The 12,945-nt window shown below is 32.1% G+C and overlaps 1 protein-coding gene across 6 annotated transcripts; it reads left to right on the top strand.

Moving 5' to 3' along the window:
- The first annotated feature begins 6,206 nt into the window (after positions 1-6,206).
- Positions 6,207-10,799, top strand: LOC123713247 (glutamyl-tRNA(Gln) amidotransferase subunit B, mitochondrial). Of its 6 annotated transcripts, XM_045666832.1 has the most exons (6): positions 6,208-6,571; positions 7,454-7,544; positions 7,757-7,933; positions 8,265-8,417; positions 8,768-8,940; positions 10,135-10,799. In XM_045666832.1, exons 3-6 carry the CDS (start codon positions 7,802-7,804, stop codon positions 10,781-10,783), a joined length of 1,107 nt encoding a protein of 368 aa, XP_045522788.1. In that variant the 5' UTR covers positions 6,208-6,571; positions 7,454-7,544; positions 7,757-7,801; the 3' UTR covers positions 10,784-10,799. The 6 variants fall into 6 exon arrangements, with proteins under 6 accessions (XP_045522789.1, XP_045522788.1, XP_045522790.1 ...); XM_045666834.1 differs by lacking the exon at positions 7,454-7,544 and having other exon boundaries at positions 7,757-7,835; XM_045666831.1 differs by lacking the exon at positions 7,454-7,544.
- Positions 10,800-12,945: the final 2,146 nt, after the last annotated feature.

The following is a 12,945-nucleotide window of genomic DNA, read 5'->3' as shown; positions in this document are numbered from 1 at the left end:
ATTACTATTGAACGTAGTCTTATAAATACGATATTGTTTTCAGCAGTTAAAACAAATAATCAACTTGACCGATGACTGCTGAAAAGCTCTAGAAAGGTTATTTAATTATGAAAAATTCACATTTATGTCCGCCAAATGCATTTAAATGTGTACGAAAGGACCACAGACTCACAATAAAAATACAGAGTACAGTGACATGGACAGTGGACTTTCTATTGAATAATAAAATAAATATATAGACAGTTAAAACACGTTTTCAAGGTTTTCATTAATTTCTTACAAACTCATGCAGCAATTCAAAATAATGTACGAATTAATCATCTATGTGAGATTATTGTCTCGTAAAGTAATGATTTCGTCTTTGGTATGTTATTAAAACCAAAGATTATAGACGTCACGAATGCAAATTGTGCTTTGTTTTGAGCGCAATGAACTTTTACGTCACATTGTGTTATTTCTGAAACTTGCGTTTGAAAAAAATGTATTATGTATTATTTGGTTAATTGATACATAAAATTTTTTTAGACGTTAATAAGTCTAAATTGTTTAAAATATATTAATGATATTTTGGTTTGTAACCAAACCTAATATATAATCTTGAGTTTCACAAACTGCAGTTTCACCCACACACTTTTTCACACACAGTAAATTTGGTTGCAGCGTGATGGTAAATTGATCGATAAATGGATTGTTTAAATTCTAACATTAGAATTATCATTTGAAAACGAGAAATCCCTGTAATTAAAAGAACAAAATCAATTAATAATTAAAATAAATAAAACTTTGACCTGGATTAAAAAATAAATATTCTGAATTCAATTGAAAACATCTATCAATTAACAGAAAACAATTGAATACGCATCAGTATACCAAATATATTTGGTGATTACTTAAATGCTTTAGAAATGTGTTGTACGTCTAATCAGATGATATAAAATATATTTTAAACCGATTTTTACGTATCTGGGTTACCCATTATGTGATTTAGATATATATATATATATATATATATATATTCAGACATTAAACAATTAATAAGCCACGTAATATGACCAGAATAATCTTGCCGCACATCGCCACTAAAGTGGAACTACTGAAGTATATCCAAACCAATTCGACTTCAAGAAAAGATCGTACTAATTCTTAAAAGCTTCTGGCATTGAGTGTCCATATCACTTAAGATCAGGTGAGCCTGCTCGTTTGCCCTCTGTTCTACAAAAAAAAAATCTAGATTCTTCTAGCTTCTTGCCTTGGTCTTAGAAAAAATAAGAGAACGTGAAATAATTTAGCATAGATATAGCATTACCAACATTGTTGATAACTGCTGCATGCTTTATCTATTAACTTTTCATATTTATTATCAGCTGTAAGTGTGTAAGTGATTTAAGTACAACAAAGTTGTGAACTGTTAGCTCTAGTATAGCTACACGCATTTCGAGGTATGGCAGCCTCGGGCAACAAAGGAGTGGAGGCACCCTGATCCCAAATTATTTTCAAAATAACATTAAAAAAAATTCAGTCCTGCCTGATACTAGGTATCAGGTATCATAACATTATTTCAGTATGTTACAAACATAAAAATATATTAAGATAAAAGTTATTTAGTGTTTACAAGTCGGAATTTGAAACCTTTTTTTCCGAAGTGTCTATTCTGGGGTCACCTATTTTGTCGAGGCTTCAGGGCTGTGCTTGCCTCCGTTCCGTTCTTGGGTAATTAGGATTAACTTATTAGCTCTTGCGTGGCTTCCGGTTCGCAAATAAAAAGTCAATTCGTTATTTATACAATAGAAACATTCCTATTAGATGAACTAAAGTTCTATTCGCATTCACAAAAACTAGGACATCGATTTAGTTACAGTATATCGAGATAACACGTTTACAAATAACCGGTTGTGACGTGTCTAATATTGTATATTTCCGGTTTGGATATTATTGCTGGTATAACACATAACCACATCTTCATTGGTTAATTTTCATCGGAAAAATCGTTTGAAGTATTAAATTTAATTTTATGGTTAGTTAGCCTATTTAATAAGATAAACAAACGAGCAACGAGCCGACGGGACGCACAAAAAGGGCAGTTATCGCCAGTGACGGATTTACAAATGTTCAAGGTAGATGTGAAATTTGTGCCGCTATCACCTCTGCAACTGTCATGTTCTAGATTAGTATTACAATTCAACAATTTCGTTGAAATTGTACGGGACGGTGGGACGGCGAATTAACCGTTTTACTCTAGAATATTGAAAATTTAATATTGAGAGGGGATAGCAGATACACTGCTATGCTAATCATCAGAAAACTTCAGAATCTTCATTTTTTGCGATAAGATTTCTTGCTTCCTAATGGAGTTTCGACGATTTCTGATAATGAACACAACACAATGAATACGTGAAATCCAAGAAGTTTTTAAAATAATATACGTGTTCCAAATTCAAAATAATTAAAAATTTTAAAACAAGAAAAGTTTTTATGTAACAGTTTTATGACTAGACTAGTTAGTTTTTTTTTCATAATTACTATTAATAAATGTCCTGCATTGTTATAAATGAAAATAATTTGTTTATTTTCTATACTATGCACATGGCTACATTTATTTTTAAATTATGTTTATGATCAAAACTGCCTTATAAATGACATATAGAACAGTGAAGCTGAATGATGAAATACTTGAGCAGAGCTCCGTGGGCGTTTCAGGTTTAAGGAATATAAATATATTCTATAACTTTAACTACTCGATAACTATGCACAGTGGGACCACAAGTACATTTAAACAATTCCTATTTTGAAACTTTATTAATTTTCTCAACTGCAAGAGTTTGCGTTGACTAATGTCATAATCTATTGTTTTAATGGTTGAGAATTTGAGAGCCGAATGGAATTACTTAAATAGTCTAAATGGTTTACAATTCTGAATTACTTGCGTGGATGATTCCAATTGAGGTTATGAAAAAAAAACATAATGAGAACGTGGGGTTGCAAGCCTTTTAAGTCTAGGCCACAGATTTCTATATCTGTTTCATAGATAATTTCTTTATGGGCAGCCTGTTTCAGAGACAAGACATCGCATAGTCTGTATGTCAAAAACGTTTTGATTTTGACTTACAGAAGTCATGTTTCATTTTGAATTTTGCCGATTACCTTGAGATGTGTTGCTTTATCCTGCACAGTTGTGGATTGACCGCGTAATATTAATTAAAAGTATGATTTCTATGTGTAACTATTGTATTTAAAATATAGAGATTTTTTTGATAACTAAACTGATTTTTATTCAAAAGTAAGATTAATACTTGCCTGCTAATGAATGCTAGGTCAGGCGCATAAATTAACACAAGTAAGGACAATGTAATCAGATTTAATTGAATTTAATTATTTCTTCACATCCGCAGAGCTGTATGCACTTCAAATGGAAATTTTATAGATAACCACTCACCACATTTTACAAAATAATATTGGTTTCGTTAAGTCTGATATTCTTTGAAGTTCTGTAGCCTGATGGGACGAGGTATCAGATTCAGAAACGAGCACCAAATCTGAGTCCCTGAATGAGATTGCGTGCGATTGTCGCATTCAAAAATGTGATGGATTTTTACATCCGGGAGCCATGGTTCCCGCTAAGTCTCGTTTCTGAATTTTAACCTACGATTAGCCAGCAAATCTACTGGTTCCCTTATATTTTTTTTAATGATTACGCCCAAAAGAGCAGTCATTTCAGTAGGTGCGCTGCCGGTATTTCTGGCAAGTAGATAGGCAGTAGGTACCTTCTATACAATTCTGTTTGGCCAGCAATCGAAATCAAAACATACGAGATTTATTCTACACTTGCGGTATATAAAGTTGATACAAATTGCTATATTTTTTTACAGAACAAACGGACAGTTCTCTCGATTAAGAAAACACTTTTTGAACGGATTGAAGCTATGTATTATTATTATAAACTTATAATTATTTACATAATAGCTTCAATCCGTTTAAAAAAGTGTTTTCTTAATGTGTAAAAGCCATGTTAACAAAAGACAGTTCTCTCGATATAAGTATAAACACTTGCCGGCCGCCCTTTTAAGAACTAGTTAGTTTTTTCTTAAAAAACGAAGTAGAATTAATGTAATATAAAGTAATACGTAGTTTTGCAGCATTAATGTATTATTTTTCCTGCAATCGATGTAGTACAGATATTTATGTAGATAAACACACAAGCAACTTAATAAACTGCGCGCGTATTTGCGCATTTGGAGAAATAATCCAACCTGTTTTTAAAAGAGTTCAAAGAGGCACTAATTATACTTTCCGAAAGCCTATTCCAGTCAGCCACTCCGCCTTTGGAGAAAATTCTTCAGGAAATTTGTATTGGATTGTAATGGTCTTTAGTTTTAAGGAATTATCTCTCAAATGTGTGTACTCACTTAAAATAAAGAGCTTCTCAATTCCTAGTGGCCAGTAAGGATTTTATAGATATAAACGAGATTTCCTCTTAATCGCTTTCTTCTTAAATTAGTAGGATTATATATCCTACTATACTATACTGTATGGTTAGATTATAGTGTTTACGCAACAAAGTGTTATATAAATAAATATATATGAATAGTATTGTTACGAGCTAAAGGATCAGAAGGAGAACGCCGTAGATCTCATCAAAGGTTCATTGTCAAATAAATCAACGAATAATTTATTTACACTAAACAAGCGCAAAATACGTGCACAAAAATACTAATTACCACACACAGTACTTTATCACTTGTCTTCAATATCCACACCTTATCACTTTATTGTTACAGATTGTTATCTGAAAACGAGGGTAACATTATGTATATTTCAATTTTCTAATATGTCATAGAGCCTATAAAACGACCATAAATCACATTTCAGCTTTCTGTAAACGTCTCTTCTGGAAAAATCGACTTTCACGCAATCCGTTTTGGTAACAGTATTCTAACTTATAACTAACATTTCTAGGATTACATTTTATAATTATAAAAGCTCTGTTCCGAAATCAATTTTAAGAAGGTGATCCAAGTGTAATTTATAATTTGAACAAATAGGTTAACGTGACCTATGAATAAGTTATTGATTATTCAATTCCGATCATTTACGTTTCATTGTTCTTACAAGGTAAATATGTTTGAAAAAACGTTTGTGAGGGACGCTCGTTACAATTTATTTTATAATTTAACAGATTACTAGGGCGCCACTATTGGGATATTATTATTTTAATATCTATCTATAAGCACTTTTTAATAATCGATAAAGAAATTGATTACGCATGTCAATTTACAGATATGAAAATTTAAGGGCAAATGATATCTTATTTTTATATGTTTAGTAATCGTACTAAAATAACATAAATCAGTTGCGCCACAACCTTTTTTAGATCTGATTTCAGTAGATATTTGTTTCATGATCATTTGTCAATCTAATAGGCAAGTAGGTGATCAGTTTTCTGTGCCTGACACACGCCGTCGACTTTTTCGGTCTAAGGCAAGCCGGTTTCCTCACGATTTTTACCTTCACTGTTCGAGTGAATGTTAAATACGCATAGAAAGAAAGTTCATTGGTGCACTGCCGGGAATTGAACCTCAGACATGATAATCGCACGACGGCCAACACTGCTTTAAGTAGGTACCTAATAAAATAATAAAGAATTCGTCAAGAACAAATCTGGTATTTAAGCGTTTTCTTTATTCAAGAGTATACCTCTTTTATAACTAGAAAAACAATTTATATTAGCTAATAACGCAAACGAATGTTAGCAAAAAGCAAATAAAAGCTTCACTTCGCTTTAAATAAAAAACATATCCATTTAAAAAAATCTGTATTGTATACATATGACGCAAAGACATGAAAAAAGTCTAATCTATAATTAATTAGTGGGCGTGATATACTTATAACATATTAGATTGATTGTGCAACATAATCACACCTATTTAACATAAACCTAATGTAAAAATAACAAACTTGACCAAATTCTACATCAGAATACTTAACGAAATAGATTTAACCTCATAAAAGCGAGAAACTTGACACTGTTACTTTGTGGATAAAAAGCGAATTAAAAAACAATTAAACCATATATCAGCCAACTACTGAAAAACAAGAACGCTACTGCGTACTTGTTATAATTAAAATAAATATTTTTAGTTACGGTATACTTTTTTACCACATGTTTACGTTGAATGTCGTCAAGGTTTCGTGCACACCCATCGCTGTTTGCAGTTCGCACTCATTCCTAGCCAGTGATTGATATTGATCGCACGCACCTGTATAATTTAATTTTCCGTTCGGTAACCTCGTATTTATTGCGCTTTACTTTTTAACAATAAAAATGTACTCCATTGCCGAGGTCACACTGGCGTTTATAGTGTTATACCTATTTTCTTTCCTTTTCGAAGTTGTGACGGGGCTAGTGTCGTAGTTAATTATGAATAAAATTGTGATAGAATTTAAGTTTTAAGGTTTTAGTTTTAAGAGAAATCAATTCAATTTTAATTTATGTAATATGAATAGGAAGTTTATTATGTGCAATATTTAACCTTTATTTGTGCAACTTTCACCATCTCGACTACATCATTTAATGGTGAGTGTTGATAGTAAAATATTTTATGTAAATAGATAATTATAAAATTTATTCTTATTTAGGCTGGCACCTAGTGAATTTTTCTTATTCCAAAAGATTTAAAGCAGGTTTTAAAATTATTATGAGACTTTATAACTCACCAAAAAATTGTTTTACTTTTATTCTTACATAAATAATAAGGCATTTTAATTCAAAGATTTAATTCAAAGCTTTGTTTATAACCAGATAATATTTTTAAAAATAAATAACGCTTGTCATCGAGAGAGATATTTAATCAGCATAACGAATTTAATAAATATATGATGTTCATGGTATTTACTAATAAGTAAAATTATTGTCGATCACAATGTTTACTAAACTAAAATGAGAATTTAAAATCTTAAGGCGATAATGATTAATTTGACAGTTGTGACGACACAAGTTGGCTAAATTCGATTTGGCCGATTATCAAATGTAAACTGTCATATCAGTCAGGTGATTGTCCGTTTGACAGTTTTATTGCATTCAATTTTCAAATGTGAAGTGTGAACTTACGAGTAAAAATAAAACAAATATTAATGTTGTATACATTTTTTGTAAGATAAAAATGCGGTCTAAATTTTTATATAAGTATCTAAAATTACATAAGCGTTACTCGTCACAAATTGCGAAAAAATGGCAAAGTGTCGTGGGGTTAGAAGTTCATGCTCAGCTAAATACAGAATCAAAGTTATTCTCCGGCGCCCAAAATACTTTTGGAGGACTAGTTAATAACTGTGTGTCCCTATTTGATGCTGCTATACCTGGCACATTACCTGTACTAAATAGAAAATGCGTTGAACTTGGTGTGTTAGCTGCATTAGCCTTTTCATGTCGAGTTAATGAAGTCTCTACTTTTGATAGAAAACATTATTTCTACGCTGATTTGCCTGCAGGATATCAAATAACACAACAAAGAGCTCCTTTAGCTAATGATGGTGTTATTAATTTTCAGGTATATTGCATAACATGTTAAATTATTATACATACATATTTCGAAACTCTTGGGTCTTTATCAAAGTCTCCATTTAAACTATGTTTTCATGGTTTATCTTGATAAAATGACATTCCTATAATGACAAATATACTTCTGCACATTATTTTAGAAACTCAAACTCAGATTACATTTTTTTATTATTAATATATAATAAAAGCATGTTTTTTCAGGTATATACACCAGGAGTTCATAAAAAGCCATATAACAAAAGCTCAATGATTAAACAAATACAGTTGGAGCAAGATAGTGGTAAATCACTTCATGACATAGAATTAAAACAAAGTCTTGTAGATCTTAATAGAGCTGGTGCACCGCTTATAGAAATTGTATTTGAACCAGATTTAGAGGTGAATATATGGTTTTAAAATAACTGGACCATAAAATTAAAACTGCTAAATCTAATTATAATATTTTTTTTGGTTAATTAAAAGTCTTATTTACTATTACTCATATTATTACTGCTTTAATTTAGGGGTTGGTTTCTATAAATTGTAGAAATGGCAGGATTGGTAAATTGATTTGGCCAGACTAAGTATTGTGTCTATGTTAAAGTCCTCTTTCTATTAAACATTGTAAAGTCATTTGTGTAGTTATTAACAAGGCACAATAATAAATAGTGCTGCTTTAGCTATAAACACAATCACATTTAGAAAATAATTAATTTTTAAACATTTCCAGGATGGAGAAGAAGCTGCAGCTTTAGTCAAGGAATTGGTATTAATTGTACAACGTCTGGGTGTCTGTTCTGGACGTATGGAAGAAGGTGCTCTGAGGGTAGATGCTAATGTTTCTATACGAAGAGAAGGTGATCCGCTATCAACACGGACTGAGGTAACTTTACAAACCTATTTGTTGTTAATGGGGTCAACTCAGTACCACTGGCTCTATGTCATCAAATAGAGATGGTTTAAGGACATGCAATAAATTTTTTACATTTATATAATAAATAATTACATAGTTACAGTACATGTAACGCTACATGTTAAAATGATTCTGAAGCTTTATGGCTTCATGTAAAAATTTATCGATTGCTTGAAGAATTAATAGCTGATAGTAATTATATTATGTCTTGTTTGTAGTGCACATGTTTTTAAAGTATTTTATGTTAACGGTTGGTGACCTTTCGGGGTTATGTTAATAAACTCTTAAAAAACCATGTACTAAAATTTCTTAAACTTCAGATAAAAAATATTGGCTCCGTCCGTGGCGTGGCCAGTGCGGTGCGTTATGAGATTGACCGACAGCAGTCAGTACTCGAAAATGGTGGTAATATTATCAACGAGACCAGAATGTGGGATGCCGCTGCAAAGGTCACAGTGCCAATGCGAGACAAGGAAGTTGTCCAAGATTACAGGTAGGTGAGAAAAATTTACTATTACAGGTATGATTTTTAGGGCAGATCGAGCTTTTAACGAATTAAAGTAATTTAAAAAAACCTGTGAACTGTAATCGACTACCTACATGTATTGTCCTCACCTTGTATATCTAAACTGCTGAACCAATTTTGATAAAACCTTGTACTGTTCCATAAGGTAGCTTTCAAGTCACACAATTTTTGGAGATTCTTGATCCCCCCCTTGAAACGCGCCTTAACGTTTCTGTATCCAATAGTAAAGCTTTTCGATACCAACCCTAGTGACTCATTATACCTAAAACTTACCATTAAGTTTTACAAGAGGACCCCCCCTCAAAGTTCGTTACGTAATACTGGAACGCTCCCTAAGTTAAATATACATTTAAAAGGATTATCCGTATTTGACTTTTGGAGTCAAAACCGTTTACGACGACATCGTTTAGAACAACATACCGGTTATATTGACCAAAATCAAAGGTCCCGGCTGAATTCTATTGTATTAGGTACTTAATAACAACGTCATCGGCTGTTACGACTATCGGATTTTACGACCAAATATGAGTAGACCCTTTATTTATTTACACTTCGTTATCATAATATACAAAATCATGCAAATAAAAAAAACAAAACAGCAGGTTACAGTTATTAGACAACGCGCGGCCTTATCGCTAACAAGCGATTTCTTCCAGGCAACCCTAATATAGAACAATAAAGAAAAACAAACACCTACAGAGCGTAAAGTACAAAAGTGCATAATTAATTAACAAAAAAAAAACTCAAAGTGTAACTAACTAAAATTAAATAAAGTAAAATCTACAGAAAAAATATAAATATTAATATGTATGAACAAAAATATAAAAGCTAATTCAAAGGTAAATTGAGTAACAATTACTATATATATATATAGTACATTATAGTACACATATATACTACATACCACACTATATATATATATAGTATATTACTTGGGGAAAACCATCTGCGGTGCGACTTCCCTGTGCGGGATACATATCCACTAAACTAAAACAGCAGAGCCCTTTCCGCTTCCCAACACGCCATACGATGGTTGCGACCGCTTCTGCAGAGCTTAATATACGCGTTATCTCTTAAAGTTTTCCCCACAGACTATTGTATTTGTCTGGATAGATTTCATAAATATTATAATATATCCCTTAATAAAGGTTTTGTTTTCAGATATATGCCTGAACCGAATTTACCGCCTCTCCGAGTTAATTTAACGACAAGAGAAGACACACAAGACATCATAAGCGTACCATTAATCAGCGATAGAATACCAGAATTACCAGCTGTATCAAGAGCGAAATTGATCGAAAATCATGATCTCCGTCCAGAAATAGCAATACAACTCGTCAACGAACCGGCTCTGTTCGATTTCTTTAACAATTTGATGAACAAAAGGAGAAATCCAACAAAAGTCGCCAATCTCTTATTAAACGATCTCCTGACCGTACTTAATAGACGGAAAATCGATGTTAACAATTGTACCATAAGTGTGGAGCAGTTAGACGAATTGACTGACATGGTTTTACAAAAGAAAATTAACTTGGATATTTGTCGCAGTGTTCTAGAAGAAATTATAGGTAATAGGAAATCTCCATTTGCAATAGTGGACGAGAAGGGGTGGTCCCTTGTCACAGATAGCAAAGAGATAACAGAGCAATGCAAGAGGGTTTTCGATGATAATCCAAAATTAGTTAAACAGTATAGAGATGGGAAAGTCAAAGTGTTGAGAGCTTTACTAGGTATATTGAGTAAAACGTCTGATAATAAACTTGATATGTCCGTAGCGTCTAAGATAATGGAAGAGTTGTTAAGGAAATAAATGTTTATAAAATGTTTTTGGTTTTATTACTTATTTTCCTATGTTCGTTGGATCCAGCAGTTCGAACATTTTTATTACTAAGAATTATATAATAATATTAATAATAAAACAAGGAACTGTCCCAGCCAAATTACTAACAAATACAGACGTAGACCGTCTATTACGCGGCTCTGTTGACGGTAATTCAGCTGCTATGACTTCCGCCTTAGATCTTGCTTCGAACCCTTGCACCCATTTGGTCCATTATATCCACATTATCCACTCAGGTTTCATCTGAGGCGTAGCTGGTCATAATCCATCATACCCAGAATAAATAGCGTCCGAAATATTTTTTTATTTATTGAGAAAGAATAAGAGAATATAGCTTACTAAATATAAAGCTCTTTTTACGCTATGAAACAAATCTTTACATATAATTAAGTACTTAATAATTAAATGGATTGATAACAATAAAATAATTTTAATCTAACTATCTATATGTATCTATATAGAAAACAATAAACGAACTAAAATAAGTTTAGGAACACTTAGGGTAGCTAATATCTTAGTATATATATAAATCTCCTGTCACGATGTTTGTCCGCGATGGTCTCCTAAACTACTTAACCGATTTTATATTAAATTTGCACACCGTGAGCAGTCTGGTCCAACTTAAGAGATAGGATAGCTTAGATCTTTAATTATAGTCGCAATTTTATTTTATTGCAAATTATTTGCCTATAATTAATTGACAGTCACAATTATCTGTTAACTCCAAAAGATTCTATCAGATGTCGATACTTTTCGACTGGATTGAGTAAGTAATCAATAGATGACACTGTTATGGTAAACCGAAAAACGTGTCATATAAGCTACAATTCAATATCATTATTACCACGTGTTATTAAGACTAAAGTATAAATTAAATTTATTTTGTAGTAAACGAAATACCGTAAAAGTTAATTATTTCTACTTTTTTTTAATTTTTGGTGTTAGCATAGCCAACCAACCACGTGTTACTTAGACCGAAGTGTAAATCAAATTCAAATTATAGTGACGATAATACAGTGAAATTATTCTTTCGTGTCACGGTATTCAGGCTAACTAAAAGCACATTAAGGCGAAACGAAGTTCGCGGGGGCAGCTAGTACACATATAAAAACTTATGATACACACTGAGGAACTCAGATGACAGAGCTCTCCTTGCCGCCACCACACTTGAGTGTATATTTATTTCGTCCTATTACACACGGAGACACTTTCCTTTGTTACTCAGAACAGTCAAGTTTACCTCTAGCTAAATTCATTGAATATGTAACATCTCTCGCCTAACTGATAAGCGGATACAAAGGAAATGGAGTGGTCCATTCAGTCTCTGTAGAGGTTACATGAGACTTTCGTACCGTTTTCGTTGCACTAATGTCACGAAAGTGATGATTCAACTGTAAAAGTAAACACCGATTTAGTTTATATATTAGAAAATTCAATATCGAATCTGTGCCTAGGTTGAAAATGGGTAAATACAGCAGGTGTTAGTTGCATACAGCATTTTAATAAAATAAAGACATATAATAGTGAGTCTGAACTCGAAAGAGGTCTATTTATAGGATATAAATACCGAGGTTGGCAATTAAAAATTGTGTGGTTTCGCTTTTCATAAGTGAGATTCTATATGTGAGATTCAGAAACGGAACACAGCACAAACTATGACTATCGAATATCGAAATCTAAATCTACATTTTTGACTTGCCAGAGCCAAACTTAAGTAAGCGCTGTCTCGTTCCTTATCTTATCCGACGACGTTTTAAATAATATAAATTTTAAATAAAATTTTTTAAATAATAAGAAAATATGATATTCTGAGTCAATTAACCATGTATAGTATAGTAAAACAACCACTTCTACTTGCCATATTTAAATGCTGTCAAAATACTTGTCGAGTGATAAATGTTAAAAACTATTTAAATCGATTTTTGACGCCTGATAAAAGATAATAGGCAAAATATTTGGCTTTTGTATGGCGGACTTCTATATATTTTTATAGTTGATTGGCGTGGTTCGATACTGTGCAAAACTAAAGTTATTGATTTGGATAGAAATGTGAATCTTCAATAAAGATTTTTATAATATCCTTGACGACGCCAATCAATCATAAATGAAATAGGCTCAAGTTGTGGGGAACC

Source organism: Pieris brassicae, chromosome 8 (genome assembly GCF_905147105.1).
Source record: "Pieris brassicae chromosome 8, ilPieBrab1.1, whole genome shotgun sequence".
In the NCBI taxonomy this organism is placed as follows: domain Eukaryota; kingdom Metazoa; phylum Arthropoda; class Insecta; order Lepidoptera; family Pieridae; genus Pieris; species Pieris brassicae.
This window is presented reverse-complemented; position numbering and strand designations above follow the sequence as displayed.

Bases quoted from the DNA above. Each gene is read 5' to 3' on its own strand.
- LOC123713247 (XM_045666830.1), top strand. From the start codon at position 7,158: ATGCGGTCTAAATTTTTATATAAGTATCTAAAATTACATAAGCGTTAC. The intron at 7,934-8,264 runs GTGAATATATGG...AAACATTTCCAG, and splicing joins TATTTGAACCAGATTTAGAG to GATGGAGAAGAAGCTGCAGC. The intron at 8,418-8,767 runs GTAACTTTACAA...CTTAAACTTCAG, and splicing joins CGCTATCAACACGGACTGAG to ATAAAAAATATTGGCTCCGT.